This window comes from Uloborus diversus, chromosome 4 (assembly GCF_026930045.1).
Source record: "Uloborus diversus isolate 005 chromosome 4, Udiv.v.3.1, whole genome shotgun sequence".
NCBI lineage: Eukaryota > Metazoa > Arthropoda > Arachnida > Araneae > Uloboridae > Uloborus > Uloborus diversus.
In genome coordinates this window covers 106834346-106852421 of record NC_072734.1, presented here as the reverse complement: position 1 = coordinate 106852421, position 18076 = coordinate 106834346, and the positions used below count along the sequence as shown (strand labels likewise).

Below are 18076 nucleotides of genomic sequence, written 5' to 3'. Positions count from 1 at the left end.
ACGAGTTGAAAATTTGGTGAATTTTGTGTGAACAGACCAAAGATTGAAAAACAAAAATATTTTAGCGAGTTTTAAATATTCGACAGTATTCACCAAATAAAAAGAAGCTACTGAAACTGTTATAGAAAAGGATGAAATTGAACTGTTCTGGAGGACTTACAATAAATATGAGCATTACAGTGTTTGAGAGTATGATAACGGACATTTTTCTTGGTGTCTTCTGAAGAGCTAATTTATAAATCTGTTTTTGTTCAATCCTCTTACGGTGTGTGTGTATTAGGATCCCCCCCCCCCCCCACCAAAAAAATAAAAGTTGACTTTTCAAGTCGCACACTCTCTTATATTTAATCCTTTTACGTCAAAAAAAAGAAAAATCATATTATTTGAACAACGGCAACAAGTGCTGATCATGTCTGAAAAAGTTAACCAGCACTTGTGTAATGCTAGACCAAATTAAAACAGAATGTTTTTTTAGAAACTCGATATTTCTGTTGGTAAAACGTTGCTCCTATACTCCACATATGCAACACAAAAACATTTATTCAAATTAAAAACCATTTAGATATCCCACACGTGGTCTGACATTTATAATTTTCTTCAAAAAATTAAGTTTTTTATACATATTTTCAGAAATGTTAGATTTTACGAAATTATCAACCTGAAAAATATAAACAGTAAAGTAGAAAAGTAGGTAATTAGCGTTAAATAGAAATTTTTGTTTTCCTGCAATTTTTAAGGCTCCCACATAGTACTCAAAGATATGGATTTTTTTCAGGTTGAGTTAAATTTTCCATTTAAAATATATTATTTTTATATTATTCGTTTGTAATTGTTGATCTGTAAATGTGTTCACCAGTAATTTTTAAACTTGCTATTCTATATAAATCTATATGTAATTTTTTAAAAGATAACTGAAAAAAAAATCACGTTTTTAAATAAAATTATAAATTTTAGGTCAAGTGTGGCATATCAAATGTTTTTTAATTTGAATAAATGTTCTTGTAATATACGTGGGGCGTTGGGTACAGGGGCAATGTTTTATTAACAGAAATTTCGAGTTTCTAAAAATAATTTTTTTTTTTTTTTTGCGATTTGGCCCAGCGTAGAAGTACTGTTTTACACTTTCAGGTGCAAGTCGGCACGGGTTGCCGTTGTGCAAATTTTATGAAACTTTTCGTCACAATTGTTTTGACATAAGAAGAAAAATACAAGAGTGTACGCGACTTGAAAAATCGACTTTCATTTTTTGAGGGACAACCTATTGTGTATGCTTTTTATTTACTTATTTTTTGGAAAGTAGCGAAGTAGCGACTACATTATACCTCAAAACTCAAATTTTGAATTGGTAGCCAATGGCTACCAGATCCTCACAAAATGGTAGCCAAATCTCAAAAAATGATAGCCAAATTTTATTTTAATTTAATTTTTTAAATTTATTTTATTCCGTTTATTTATTTAGTACGTCATTGGCGTAGCAAAGAACGTTTCTTATAAAATAATAATAATTAAAAATAAATAAGTAAATAAAAAATATTTAAAAAAAAATAAAAAACGTGCTAAAAACAAAAAAGGAAAAGAGGGTTGAGGAAAAATTTTGGAGGGGGGGAATTGAACTTGGGGGTAACGGGCACCCCTGCCCAGATATTATTTAACACATCTTTTGCAAATTATAATCTGCATTAATTTATCTTTAAGCAAAACACATCCCGATAAAAAAAATAAATAAATAAATAAGATTATTATTATTGAGCAATCACGATTGCTTTTTCATTTGACCGTCCTTGACGTTGTGGTTCCTTTTTCAGCTTGGACCAGGGCTGCAGCACCACCGTCCACCGGCGGCGTCGCGGCTGGCCCTGAACACCGTCCACCGGAATCCACTTTTGCTGGGCGGTGGCGTCCATGTACTACACATGCATGCTCATACACATTCCCCTACGCGCGCACGCCTTTACACACATACACACGTAAGCCTACACACACAACTATACACACGTAACCACCCAGGAGGAGGGACATGCTTGGGGGGTGGAGCCATTTCTAGAAACAATAACTCTAATCAGTAGGGTCTTGTCGCAACTCGTGATTGCGAAAAACATAATTTGAATTCAAAGTTTCGGAATTCAAATTAGAGTTAATTGGGGGAAGTGGGTCACAGACTTTTTTTTTTATTATTATTTTTTTCAGCTTTCAAAACTTCTAGAAACATCACAGCTTTCAACCAAAACACGAGTTAGTTCCTTGATAAAGAGAACAACAAAATACCAAAAACTTGAACAGAATGTAAAACCTAAACCATTTGCGATTCTACAAAAATATTTTTTTGTTTTTACAAATGCATGCAGAATTTTATAAAAATCGAAGCTTGAGTGTCAAAAAATGAATAAATAAAAGAAAGGTAAACAATATAAAAGAAAACGAAAAAAAAACAAAAAATGAAATAAAAGATCCAGCGGAAGAAAAAAGGGAAGAAAAAAGGGTTTCAGCCGTATTCTTTCCACCTTCTCTGGACGCAAGGGTGCCATTTTTTTTTTATTATTTTTATTATTTATGTGTTTTATAAATATGATTGTACTTCCCTTTATTTATTTTGGAACACACATTTTCCTCTTCTAACTGGTGAAAATGGACAATCTACAACGCGGCGCCATTTTGAAAATTTCCGCGAAACTTAAAAATAACTTTTTTAAGGAGAAATAAAATAAGTAAACGGATATGTCCTCTCCTCCAGTAGGTTTTATATTTTAAAAAGAAAAAAAAAAGGAAAAACAAACAATATGATTAAAACAAAAAAATCAAAAATCTTGCAATTTTTTTTTTTTTTTTTTTTAGCGATATCGTTTTTACCTTGTTTCGGTGCATTTTGACTCAAAGGCGCCATTTTTTTTTATTCATATGTAAACCAAATGTACAAGATTAATTCTTTTCATTTTGGAAAGGATATTTTGGTCTTTACTGGTAAAAATGAACAATAGCAACGCGACGCCATTTTGAAAACGCGTAGTTTAAAAATACCGCAAAACAAAGAAATAGCCATTTGTTAAGGAGAAATGAAGTTGAAAAATGAATTTAAGATCAAAAAAGCATAATTTACTAAATTGGTGTATGAAATTTGTCTATTTTTACGATCGCGTGTAAAGAAAGCCGAGTTTTCGAAATAGAAATTTTGTAACGAATTTGCCGCCGTGATTGCGATTTTTGTTTTCTATTCAGAACAAGAACACATAGCACAATTAGCCACAATTGGACAATACTCCCCCCCCCCTTCCCTCCTTCATCCCCGGCGATCCGATAGCCGAACTTTTAGTGGACAAAAGAATTTGGGGAAAGGTCATATGTCAAGACGGGTCAGGGAAGGTTGCATTGGCGAATGGTAGCCATATTGGCGACTGAAGTGAAAATAATGGTCGCCAAAATTTGAAAATTGGTCGCATTTGGCGACTGGCGACCGCGAGTTTTGAGCTTTAGACTACATTTCAAAAGTAGTTTGTAGTTGCTACATTTTGAAAAAAGTAGTTGTAGTTGTAGTTCAGTACAAAAAAAATGTAGTTTTTCCAATCACTGCTGCTAGCCTCTGGGGCTGGTCTCAACAGCTTTTGTTGCAAGGGGCCCAAAGTTTATATTTTTGGGTCTCATGAAAACTTAAAAGTTCTACATTTTAAAGCTTGAATATGTTGAATATGTTCTTAAAGTACCAATAACTAGCTGTATTAATTACATAAAAATTATTTTAGGGCTTTCTAATTGGATTTAGCTAGAAATTATTCAAGTATCAACATAGTGGCAGGAATATATATGTTATCCCCATTCAACACCAAGTCTCCCATTTTGAGACCATACCATATCTCCTAACCTAATAAATTTTTTTGCGAAATTTCAGCTACATATGATTAGAGATGTGTATTGAACATCAAAACTTATGAAAACTTAAATATTTTTAAGGTGGTTCATATAGCGGTGCTTAATGGGTTAATAATGCTCAAAAATATCCCCAAGTAAGTAGTATTTTATTGAAAGTATTGAAGGAAAATGTTCGCTACTGAATCTTAATACTCCATTACTAGTCACATTATTAGTCTTTGCGAGGGTTCATCAGTTACCGTAAATAAATTCCAAAAAGAAAACATAGTAATAATGAAATACTACTGTAACTCTTACATTTTCAACACAGAGACAAAGCAATCTTAGCACATATATTTATGTTCTTATGTATAACCATGCAACTTTTCCACTTATCTGCCATTGTGTCACACAAGGCTTTGATGGTAATTTAAAGCCTTTGAAATTTTATTTTGTCATGGTAGGTAGCTCATTAAAAATGAAAAATTTTTATGGTTCTTAAAAATATTTGTTTGATAATTATTTATCGATCTCGACACTTATTTGAGCAATACACTTACTTTTAAGAAGTCAAGCTCTTTATGCTTACAATTACACCACCGAACACAAAAATAGCTATTTCCTAAGTATTTTGCCTCGCTAAACATGAAAGCACCATAACAAGTTGAGATTAACTCTGGTTTTCAAAAAACTGAGCAAACTGTGATAGTGAAATCTACTAATGCTCTTTTTTTCTGGCAGATAGGAGCACCTCCTATGGGACTTACTGTCTTCTAAACCTCTACCCCTAGTTAGGATAAAAATCTCATTTCATAAAACCCAAGTAATTTAAATTCTGCGAAGAGAAAGACTCAAAATGAGCCTCTAGTATATGCGCCCATTTCTGCTTTCACCCATGCTCATTCTGCTGTTAATAATAAAAAACTTCAAAGCTGTGAACAAAGATGGCTTTCTAATACTTTAGAACAAAATTTCCAAGATATTTAAAAAGCGAGAGAATTTTTAAAGATCCTTCAAATAAGAGCAGTTACGAAGATCACTGTTTTGGTTTAAAAATTTAAAGGGGAAGAGAAAAACTCCTATGAAGCTTTTAAGAGTGTATTACAAGTATTTCCAAGTAGCAGAAAAGACAAGAGCTAAAAACAGTTGGTCAAGAAATCCCTGCGGAAGTTCTGTGACCATTGATGACATTTACGTCTCTAAAATTCTATTTTGTTCACTTCCTAAAGGATATTTTGCTTAATAACTGTGGAGCGATGCTCATGAGGAAAGGTTTCACTAAGATATCTTTACAATGAAACACAGACATTCAGTTTCTTTGGACTGAGTTAATGCTCCCCAAATGCTGCCAAAATATTACTAAAAATGATCCTTCTTTGACATACAAGAAGAAATCAAAAATGAAGTGTTTATAGCAATAGGCCAAAAGCAACCTCTTCTGTGGGAAAAATAATCATTGCTTAATGAAACGGGACCCCCCCCCCCCCATATAATAACATTAATTGCACAGGATTTTTTTTTCTTTTTAACTTTCCCTTCAAGGCAATGTAAAGTTATTGTGCATCTTTCTCCAGTGTGTTTTTGTATCTTGAAAACAAAAGCCAATTAAAAAAATTCACTAACAGATTCGGTTTTTTTCGACCAAAAATTTAAGAATTGACTATTTAAAACAAGGATGCAGAGAAAAGTTCTTTTTTGTTGTGTAGTGTTATTGATTTAGTTTTTTTTTTCTTTCTTTTTTTGCTTGTTTTAAAACTTAAAATATTTGCATAACAATTCTAAGCACTTTTAATTTTAATTTGATTGATTTTTTTGGAATTTAAATTGAATTTTTTAAAGCCGAATTTTACTTTTGCTAGTCCAATCTACAAAACGTTGTGTAAGCCATGCAAAAATTTCTTATACATAGACTTTTCTAGTTTAGATTCATGCTGCTAAAAGAATTCAACATTCTGAAAAATCGATGTGTTTAAGAAACTACAGCTTGTGTTTGTGTGGTGTTAATAAATGTACTAGATATGACACGATTATAAGTTTGTTTTGCATTACTTTCTTCAAAAATTTAATGGCCTTAATTATGAATATGCCAGAAATCATTTTCTCTTTTGGTTCAAAAATCATGCACCATCACTATATTTTCTGTTTTTTTCTTTTGCGATCTGTAAATAAATTTTTCTGCTCCAAAAATATCCAATTATTTTCAAATGTGATATGTACGAGGGTCGATCGAAAAGTAAGGTTCCCATCAATTTTACAAATATACAGCACTGTCTATTCTCATTGAAATTTACATAGTTGCTAAGAAAAAACGTCTCTATTTTTATACATAATCGCCATCTTTTTCTATGTATTATTGTCAACGGTGCCTTAACTTCTGTATCGAGTGTCACAGAATTCCACCTCCAGAGTGGGACATGACAGTCAACAAACTACTCTGTTCTTGATTGCAGTCCGGATCTTGAGTCAAGTGATTGCCACTTGTTTCCTAAGTTTAATGAACACTTGAATGGCTGACGTTTCCAGAGCAAGGACAAAGTCAAACAAGGCATAAATTGCTTCTTAAATGGGTTGCCAGTGGACTTCTGTGATACTCAAAACAGAAGATAGGGCACCGTTGACAATAATGCGCAGAAAAAGATGGTGATTATTTGTAAAAATAGAAAACGTTTTTTCTTTCCAATGATGTAAATTTAAATGAGAATAGACAATGCTGTATATTTGTAAAATTGATTAGAACCTTACTTTTGGATCGACCCTTGTATGTGTAGTGCTTTATCTGCTTCAATATCTGATGAGTTCGTGTATGTATTGGTATACCATACTGCATTGAATACTCTTGAGTCCAGCTTTTTTGAGCAGTGTTAATCCAAGAAATTGTTTAATTCAAGCATTTCATTGTACTCTAAGCATAGTCATTGTACTTCTGAAATTGAGTTTTCATTTCATCATCAGTGGTTCAATGCAGTTCTATAGGCAGTACTCATTAAATTGCAATTCTCTCATTTAAATAAAGCATGGGACAGTGTTTTGTGAACGCACTGTCCTGGGTATAAATTGCAGCATTATGGTTTAATGTTGTTTAATTTCAAATGAAAGTTCATATAAAATGGTATCAGTATGTAACAAAGTAGCTCTAACTTGACAGAAGGTGTCAAGAATCCAAAACTGCAATTATTTAGACTAACACTTTATTGACGACACATCACATGTATGAAAAAACACAAAAAAAAAAAAAACAATTTCATTGTAGCAACACGAACATAGCAGTGCTGTTTCAATTAAATTTCAACAAATGTCAAACAGGAATAATAATGCAATTATGTAGCTTGAGGTCAATTATATAAGCACATACAGTGCAGACGAAAAATAAGTAGATATCTGCTGCAAAATAGCAAATATCCTATTAAAATAAATTTCCTGCATTCCGAACAATGCTAAGTCCAAAATAATTTAGAATGTCGGAAAAGGTGCACTTGACGTTCTGAAATTCTAATCAGTTTGCTTTCTTATTTTATAGGGACCAAAAGGAAGGAGAAGGAAAACTAAACTGAGTGCCAGTGAAGTATTATCTGAAGATGAGGCAGAAGAGGCTGAGGAGCCTGCCTCAGAAAGTGCAAAGGGAGAGAAAATCCCTTGTGTATATGGCAAAAAATGTTATAGGTAATTATAATTTATGCATAGTTGATTCATATTTTTAAATATGTGTGCTTATGTATAAGTTTCTTAGTGATTCAAGTAGCCTTTTTCTATGTTCATGTGACAAATGAAGATGCGCTAAATGTTGGATGAGGTCAAAATAAGTCATTAAACCATGCTTGGATAAACTTCAAACATGAGCCTTTCAAATATGTATAATAGACATTTTTTTTTAATGTAAACCCCAAAGTCCTTGAAAACTTATTGAATTTTAATTTAAAATTAGAGGCATGGGAAAGATACTTAGTTTTCTTATGGGTCCATGAAATGCCCTCAAGTATAAGAAAACTAATCCTTTTCCATACTTGCCGAGTTTTACAGAATATATATAAAATTCACACATTTTACCATTTTTTGCGCTCTGGTCCCGATTTTTTTTCGCATATTGAAATCTGATTGCATCTCTCTGTAAAACTCAACTACTTTTCTTTTATATGTGATTCTACTATTTGGAGGTCATTAATTTTATGTTTACCATTATTTTTAATTCGTTTTGTATTTCATATTCTGTGGAAGAAGACTTGCATCTGCGTGCTCCCCAATTTGCCACACCCACTCAAAAAGTTTCGGTCCAATGTTTAACTTCAATTTATTATGATTTTAGGAAATGAAATTTATTGTCTAAAGGACAAAAGTTGTATAAAATATTGATAGAATATTGAAATACCAGAGGCTCAATAGTAAAATCATGCAAAAGTCAAGAAAAGTTTAGAGTTTCTTAAATTCAAGGTTCTTTTTACTGAAAACTTTGAGAATCATACCAGTTAATTTAATTAATAAATTTTAGCCCTATCAACCCATTTCAATCAAATTAAAGTATCGCAGGGTGGCGACAGATCAGGGAAAAGTCAGGGAACTTTATTAATCAAGGAAATATCAGGGAATTTTGAAAAAATAAAAAAAAATCAGGGAAAATTGATTTTATGAAGAAAAAAAAATTTTTTTTTTTGCTTTACAAAATTAAGTACTTTAATTCCCTACGCATTTTCTGCCAATTATCTGCTCAAAAAAAAGTACAATTACTGAGGTGTGATTATACACTGCCACATATTTGTGCATCTTTTTTCCTCAACGTCAAAGTATTGAATCTTACTTATTCCCCACAGGATGAACTTCCTAAGATTGCTTCTGTGTCTGTTAGGTTGTTTATTTTACCTAGCTTGAAATTTCCTTTTACGCTTTCAATGTTACGTAAAATAAACAACCATACAGGCAAAGAGGAAGCCTTCTTTAATGCCTTAGCTCCTTTGCCTTTATTCCATTGTCTCGAAGTCATTAGCATACTGTAATAACAATTTCAAGAAGAAATCTTTGGTTTTTGAATTAATACTATAAAAGCTTAAAAGTTATTACTTCTTCGCGTTTTTAATTTGACTGATAAAATTGAACTTTCAATAAAAAAAAACTTTATTTTTTGTCGTTATATTATTTGTCGTCATTGCAGATTATAAAGGTTTTCTTTTCTTCGGACTTAAGTGATTCTTTTATTTTATAACCAAGTTGTTTCTTCTTTTATATATTTTGAAATTAAATAATTGCTTTTTTATTTCTTTTTTTTTTCCCTTGACTTTCAAAGTTGTTTGTTACAAAAGCAATGTAAGATTTTTTTTTTCATTACATACTGAAATCATTTGAAATAAAGTTAACTTGTGTACTTAAGTAAATATCTTTATTTTTTATTGTTAAAATGCTGTATTCATTCATATAAATCTATTCTTGATTAGAGAAAATGCCTCCTTATGAATGGATGTCAAATGGTTTCATCTTTTGCATAAATATGTCAATTAGTTCTATAAGAATAACTACATTACTTCTATTCTTTCACTATTACTTGTTATTCTTGCAACAATTATTATACTGTTTGAAAATTTAGTTCAAAATAATTTCAATTACTTTTTAGTTCTATCATAAATGCACACACGTTTTTAAGAGTGATTTTAATAGTTTCTTAAAATTCTTATGCTAAGTGGTTTCTGAAGTTAAGTTTTTTTTTTTTTTTAAATTCTCTATAATCTTTCCACACAGAAAAATTTAATATACTATTTTGTAGGTTTTTTCCCCCCAAAAAAATTGACTTTATGTTTTTTTTAACCATTTAAATAAAAAAATTAGCATCTTTTTAAAATATACCTTTAGTTCACCAACTTTACACAACTTAAAACGTTTAAAATACTGCGTTTTATACAAACATACAATGGATTTTCAAGTAGAGCAAAGAAAGAAAACCCTTATCATTGGTAACGTAAATCAGGGAAATTTGGTGAACTTAATCAGGGAAATCAGGGAAAAGTCAGGGAACTTTTTTTCACAGTTCCTGTCGCCACCCTGTATCAGTCTGATGTTTTTGCAATCTTAATTTAAATTTTTTAAATTGAATAGAACTTATTTTAAACAAACAAGTTAATGGTGTTGACATAAAAATTTCATTGATTTTAATTTCTCCTCCCAGAAGTTGGAAAGTCTGTTTTCTCCATTTTTACGACAGTGCTAAAATTTTTTAACCCTTATTTTCCAAGTGCAAGTAAAAATTATCAAAATATTTGTTAAAAATATAGTGTTTCAAACCAGAAAAACTAAATATAAATGAATTGAAGCACTTAACTTAATAAACAATTTAGATCTTGAGCATTAAACAATTACTAGAATAGAAAATATTTGTAAATGGCCCCATTTAGGCATTTTCTCCCTAGTGTTTTCTTACTAAGGATAAGCATTAATCAGCAATAGGTTACCACCCTTAACCCAGGGCTAAAGCAGAACCACATAAAAGTAAATTCTTTAGCTGTGTGAAATTTGTACAACTTTTCCAGAATCAAGAAATTAGATTATTTTTCCAGTTCTACGCTGAAGTAGTAAGCAAGAAAATGATCCTACATTTTAAAGTTCACTGAGAACATGTTTGGGTTAAATTTATCATGTGCTTTTCCATGTCTAAAATATATAAATTTATGATAGATGAATTTTCTGAAAAAGTCTGAATTTTTTTCTTGAATGAGAGTGGGAACTCTGGTAGCTGGCTATATTTACAAAAATGTAAGTCCAAGAAAATAGTGGAGATTGCAAAACTGATGCTTATCTGTTTAATGACTGAAAACAGGAAAATTTCCCCTAAGTAATTTTAAATTTATTTTCTTTACATCTAAACCTAGGAAGGAATACTAATAAGATATCCTGCAGTTGCTCTGAGACGGCTATGTATGCAAAGTTATCTCTTCAAAACTTCTATTTCTCAGTAGTTTTTACTTATTTTAATTTTCTCCTTTTCATACAATTCATTGATAGATCTTCTACAGAAATTCAACTTATACTCCAAAAAATTAAATTTTGGGAAAAAAATTAAAAGTTTTTTTTTGTTAACAATGTATTTTGTAGCTACAAATGATGCTTTGGAAAAAAAAAAGTTGTGTTTTTTTAATGCAGTGCATATCCCTGACACAAAACGGTTTGAATGTTATGTAACAACAGAAAAAATACATCATTTGTAAATGTTCAAATAATTTTTAAGTGCTACTAATATTTCTGTATTAACTTGTTTTTTTTTTTTTTTTTTTTTTTTAATTCTTTAAGTTTTGTGAAATGACAGTATCAATTACAATCAAAATTTTTCAAAATATTGACATTTTTCATGTCAGGTGTGTCTAACAAATAAGGCAAAATTGAAAAGTAGGAATATAAATTAGCAAAGTATGGGTATGGTATTTCCATCCAACAATTTTGACATTTTTGTAAAAACTTTTGGGGCCCATTCTTTCCAAACAGGACCTAGATTTATGAGGATGCTAGTGTCTTTGTAAGCTAAGGTGAAGCAGTTAAATGGCAACCCTCGAAATGATGCAATTTTCATTTTATTTATTAAAGTAAAACTTGCAACAGTCTTGTTTCAATCGGTTGTATTTCTTCATAACATTAGGATAAGTAGGAAGCTCTTTCAATTTTAATAAAAAAATTATAAATCTCTAAGTACGTTGTTATAGTTCTAAATACGTTTCTAAATACTTTTGCACATTTTTAGAAAAAAACTCATTTTGCTCGGACATATTTTCAGGAGAAATCCAAATCATGTGGGGCAATTTAGTCATCCAGGAGATTCTGACAATGTATCAGAACCGGAAGCAACTGAGAAAAATGAGAAGAATGATAAAAATGACAAAAGTGATGCTAACAGTGGTAGTGAAGTTGAAAGCAATAAAAAAGAATGTCCTTATGGAGCAAATTGTTTTAGGTTAGTCAATTTTCTTATATTCTGTTTATTTTTTTAACTGATTAATGCATTTTTGGGGTTTTTTTTAGTATACAACGAAACTTCTATGAACAACCACCTCTATACAGCAACTACCTCCATTAACGACCAATTTTTTAAGGCACTGAATTTCCATACTCGCTACTTTTTGATAAGAATCCTCTAGGAGAGAGACCATTGAAACCTCTCACAGCAACCAGCAAATTCACAAAACTCAACACCAACAAAAGATGGAATTTTTGGTGAAAAAAAAAGAGAGAATGAAAGAAAGACATTGTGGCTTACATTGTTTTGTTGGCTAGGACCGAGAAAGTGTAAAGAAGGGTGTAAAATGTATTCTGGGGTTTTCAAATGGATTCTTTTCATACTCAATGTTCTCTCTGTTTAGTATCCAAAAAATGTTACAAAAATGAGGGATTAGTTATCTCACCTTTGTGAAGCTTACACATAGGTGACACACATATGGGTCATTTTCCAGAAAATGTAATTTTTGAATGCAAATATTTTTCAATTTCAAAACCTTTTCTTTCTTTTTTTAAAAAATTCTTACATGAAAGTTACCTACTAGAAATAACCATAAACAATGCCCCAGCTAAGTTCCAATTATTTTACTCATAAATAAAAAAAAATAAAAAAATGCCTTGTTCATGGAAATTAAACAAAAAGAAAAAAACTTTTAATGTTTAAAAATCTAGGCCAATTTAATATTGAAGTAGTAATTTTGTTAATTGTGCAAACAATGAGCTTTTTAAATGAATAGTGGTATTCTAATATTAAGCTCTCTTAATTAAAGCAGGGGTCGATGTAGTCCTATATTTCCTATATTTTTCAAAAATGTCTTATATTTCCTATATTCCTATTTTTTACCCAATATATCTTTTAAAAGGAACAGTAAATAAACTTTCTGACATCGGATTTTTCGTTGAAAATATGTGCCCAAACGAATTTCAAATTAAAAAACTCAACTGATTAAATCCTACGACAGGCACCTACACTCATTTGCTACAGCAATGTGGACGTCACTCACTCTATGGTGGGTGGAGTTTCGAGAACTACAGGGTGCGGAGAAAGTTCCAACAATTTTGTTTAAAATGTTTTTTTAGCGTTAAAATCATATGTTGGCGATTTATTTGGCACATATTGTTTATTGGCCTTAAAAGTATATGAGGTTTAATCATTTGTTCTTTGTTAGTTCATTGAGTTGGTGAGCTATGAATCGTGAAAATGTGCGCATTACTCTCGTTGGATAACACAAGAAGGGAATGAAAACAACCGATATTATTCAAACAACTGGATTCAAGAGTAAAACAGTCTATGACGCTGTGAAACGCTCCAAGGAAACTGGAGGGACTGCCGACCGTCCACAGAGTGGTCATCCAACCACTGCAACGACTCCAGCAAATGTGCAGAAGATCCGCTGGCGCATCTGTCGCAATCCAGAGCGCTCAATGTGAAAGATGGCCAAAGAACTGGAGATCAGCGAAAAAAGCGTCCGCACCATTATGAAAAACAAGTTGGGACTTTGGTCTTACAAGATCAATCGCCTCCACTTCCTCAATGACACAATGAAGTGGAAAATATTGATGAAACCTCGACGGATGCTTCGCTTGACCGCTGGTGCTCGCCTTTCGAAGGTTCTCTTTACCGATGAGAAGATCTTCACTATCGAACCCACACATAACCGTCAAAATGATCGCCAACTGCTTAAGTAGGGTCAGAAGAAGACCGCTGCTGCAAAAATCATTGGACACAGTCACTTTCCAGGCTCCGTAATAGTATGGGCTGGCATTTGTGCCACTGGGAAGACGCCGCTTGTTTTCATTGACAGAAACTTCAAAATTAATGCTGCGAGCTATCAGCAGCGGGTTCTATGCGATGTACTGAGGCCATGGGCAACAGAACACTTTGGCCAAGATGGATTCGTACTCCAGCAAGACTGGGCTCCTGCGCAATCGGCCCGTTCGACGATTGCCATCTGCGAAGATCTGTTTCCAGGTTTTTGGGGTACGGATGTTTGGCCCCCTAACTCACAGAACCTCAATCCGATTGATTATTCAGTGTGGTCAATCGGAGGAAAAAATCTCGGGAAAAGGATACGCCACGGTCGACAAGCCCAAAACGGCTCTGAGGCGTGCCTGGAATGAGATAATGGTGGATGCGTGCGCGAGCATCGTCGGCAATTTCAGACTGCGACTCCGTAAATGTATTGAAGCCCAAGGAGCCAATTTTGAACAATTGTTATAATTTTTTTGTTTAATGTTATTAGTATTGTTTCAATAAAGAGTTTTTATTGCTTTAACTTGTTGATTTGTTGAATTTTGTGTTAGTTACAGCCTATTGAAATATCTAATAAAATTGTGGGAACTTTCTCTGCCCCCTGTAAATCTGAAGTTGGTTTTAGAATTTTGCGTTTGGTGGGGGGGGGGAGGGCAACAGCCATTTGTTTTTTTTTTCCATCTTGGTTTTCGTTGGTATATTGATATATTTTTTGTTCAGTGCATTTTCTGATTGGAATGTTCTAATCTTCTTTTTGCAATCTTTTGAATTTTGGGATCGTGGAATGTTAGTTCCTTATGATGTTAAAACGTAGTTTGTGGTAATAAGTGGAATTATAATGGCGAAATTGCATCACTCGACAAAATTTCGTGTGGAGTGGTTGAGTCAGGAGGACATTAATTGTACAAATTTTGGTGCATGGTGCACTAAAGGGAAAGATGATTTTACTGCTTTTTGCCATTTTTGCAACTGTTCAGTGCCCATAAGCAATAGTGGAATTTCGCAATTGAGGCTGCATGCTAAAACATTTAAGCATAAAGAAAACTCTGAAAAACATCAGAAGGATCCTTCTCAAGCTCTGTTTGCTCTTAATACAAGTGGTAAAGGGTTCAGGTTAGATATAAAATCAAAGAGCAGTAGAATTAGTACTTGGGTCAGAAGTGGGATAGAAAAAATAAAAATTTATCTTTGTTTAAATTTTGTTAGTTATTTAGTCTGTAAAGTACACTTTTTTTTTTTTTTTTCAAAAATATTTCTTTCAACTACAGGAAAGTCATTTCAGATGTAAGTTATAATTTTGTTTGAAATTTTTTTTTAAACGAAATCATTGATAAGAATAACTATATAATATATGATATGTATTTCTTTTTTTGTAGCAAAATTATTCATATAATATGTCCTATATTTTTTGGGGAAAATGTCCTATAAGTGACAAGTCGGTCACTTCTACCCCTGTTAAAGTATGGCTTAATTAGTTGTTAATCCTTTTTAGTTCAAATGTGTGTTAAAAATAGTATTTAGTAAATTTGAGAATATACTGGCAATTTATGATTTTGGTAGAACGCTTAAGTTTGATGTATTTCCCCACCATCATTTATGTTCACCTCAGAAGTAATGACATTGATAAGATCTGTCATGGAGGTGAGGAATTTTCCATTAATATAGTATCTACTGGATACATTTTTCAGGGAAATATTTTTTTTTCTTCGTTGCTACAATCTGCACATGTTAGACATATGAAAACATGTTCACTACTTTTTTTACATTAATTTACATTGCTAAAATTCAAGTTCACAGAGGTGAGAAGTCACAATAACCACACTTAGTTTTCAAAACAAAATCTATTTTCTTGTTCTTCCACAAAAATCTCGCAACTTATTTATGGCTAAAAATTAACAAGAGAGCTGCCTTGTATCAAGGAAAATAAAATGTGATATCATTACTGCCACATGTTAATGAGAAATGGCGTTTGTGTTTAGGTAACAGAGGTGAGAATTCATTGTGTAACATAACTTTTCCTACTAAAACGAACTAAAACACAATATTAAGCAATTAAATATACTTAAAAAAATAGTATTTGGTACACTTGTGAAAGGAAAATAAATAAGTATACAATTTTAATTAAACAAGATATTAAGCAATTAAATATACTTAAAAAAATAGTATTTGGTACACTTGTGAAAGGAAAATAAATAAGTATACAATTTTAATTAAACAAGATATTCAGCAACATAAACAGTCACACCAGGTGTGTGATATGCCACGGAGGTGAGAATTCACATGTTGTGAACCAAAAATATATTAAAATAAAAATTATTTTTAAAAACTTGTTGGCAGATTTAAATACACTATATGACCAAAAGTATTGGGACACTTTTCAAAATTCACATTTTTACGGATTTCTCAAGAAATAAGACTAATTGCTCTGTAAGTTTTTTCACATAAAAGGTGTACTCCAGCCGCCATTTTCCAACAAAATTTAAGTCTACTATTTATTTAGGGGACAAGCAACTAAGTGAGGAAACAAGCAGAGGTTTTTGATTATTTTTCATTGTAAATAGCTGGGACTAGCAATAAATTTCATAAATAAGTTAAAAACCTATCTAGAATTAATTTTTATCTATTCTTGAAAGTATCTCTTATAGCCATGGAGATATAAGCCTTTCTTTCAAGAATGCAAAAATTTTTTGAAGGTTTTCGGCTTATATCACGCAGAATTTTCCATCAAACGTTACTAAACTTTCAGAATATTTGACAGCATATTAGAGAAACATTATAACAAAATTTGATGTTAAAATATTGAAAATTTAATGAAATATGAACGTTTAAAGCAATTAATTTTTCACTGTGCAATCAAAGCCCAGATATATCCCACATCTTATAAAAAAATTTCAACTTGATATCTTTAAAATCTAAAAAGTTATCAGCAATTTAATGAGTTAAATTTTAATAATTCTTGGCTATACGACGCATTGTGAAGGATTGTTTGCAAATAATCCATTCTTACCATGAATCACTCTGCAACGATAGCAGGAAAGTGTGGCCAGTTTGCAAACGACCCCTTACCATTTGTCGCCTATCCAAGAATTATGGAAATTCGGCTCATTAGATCACTGATAACTTCTTTAGTTTTAAAGATATTGAGGTGGAATTTTTTTTATGAGTTAAAGGATATATCTGAACTTTGGATTATTAACGTTATAAATTGCTATCTTTCGTGCATGCGCAGTGAGAAATTAATTGTGTTAATCATTCATATTCCATTAAATTTTCAATATTTTAACTTCAAATTTTATTATTATGTTTCTCTAATATGATGTCAAATATTCTGAACATTTAGTAACGTTTAACAAAAAACTCTGCGTGATATGAGCCGTAAACCTTTAAAAAAAAAAAATTTGCATTTTTGAAAGAAAGGCTTATATCTTTGTGGGTATAAGAGATACTTTCACGAAAATATAAAAATACTTATTTGATAGATTTTTAAGTAATTTCTGAAATTTATAACTGATTCCCATTTATTTACAATGATAAATTATCAAAAACCTTTTTTTTTTTGTTTCCTCATTTTGTTGCTGGTCTCCTAAATGAATAGCAGATTTAATTGTTATTGGAAAATGACAGCTAGAGTACACTTTTTATGTGAAAAAAATTACAGAGCTATTGGTCTTTTATTTCTCGAGAAATAAAAGACCAATTGCTCCGTAAAAATGTGAATTTTTGAAAGTGTCCCAATACTTTTGGTTATATAGTGTAGATATATTTTTGATGAAATTAAAAAACATTGTTAAATGAATTGTTTTTTAAAGGTTTTACTGTAAAAGGCATATGACAGAAAAGTTACACTTTTTGAAGAATATATCTTGCAGCAGGTCATTATGGGAGGCTGATGAGAACAGTAATTTTCCATTTTCTTAAAGGTTTCTTGAAATTTCACGAAGGTATTCCTGGCAGATTTTAGTGGTCAGAATCTATTTTTAGCACATTTGAACAGTTGAAAAATAGATAAACCCATGTGCACTCGAATTGCACTGATGATTCCAATAATTAATTTTTGCGCCTAAAAGATCAATTAGAAACATAAGTTCTTTCAAAAAAAAAAAAAAAAGCAATGCACATGAAGGAGACAAATCTCTTCTCATATTGTAAAACCAATTAGTTTCAAAATTGAAAAAAAAAGCATATTTTGTGTTTAAAATTTGAGAAAAAAAATTTTAGTTTCTCTGTCTAAATGTATTTTTATAATACTGTCCTTAAGCAATATACCGTAAGCTAATAAATGATTTCTATGGGTGCTATTATTGTTTTTACAAGTTTGAAAATGACATCTGAGAGTGACCAACTTTCATTAATGACCACTTTTCCCAGGAATGGAGAGCGGTCACTACAGAGAAGTTTCACTGTATTGAAATTCAATTGTGTATCCCATTCAAAAGTTTCTTTTTCCTGTTATAAACAAACAGGTTTTGCATTCCTCTTAAATTTGTTAAATAGTTTAGGTATCCCTTAAAATTCACAAAACTC

At 31.5% G+C, this 18076-nt stretch overlaps 1 protein-coding gene across 1 annotated transcript in view; it reads left to right on the top strand.

Moving 5' to 3' along the window:
* Positions 1-18076, top strand: part of LOC129220750 (aprataxin and PNK-like factor) — a 52074-nt gene that overhangs the window by 30984 nt on the left and 3014 nt on the right. Inside the window, exons 9-10 of the mRNA XM_054855179.1 lie at positions 7358-7500; positions 11582-11758. Of these exons, the coding sequence (XP_054711154.1) occupies positions 7358-7500; positions 11582-11758 (320 nt within the window). The remainder of the gene's footprint in view (positions 1-7357; positions 7501-11581; positions 11759-18076) is intronic.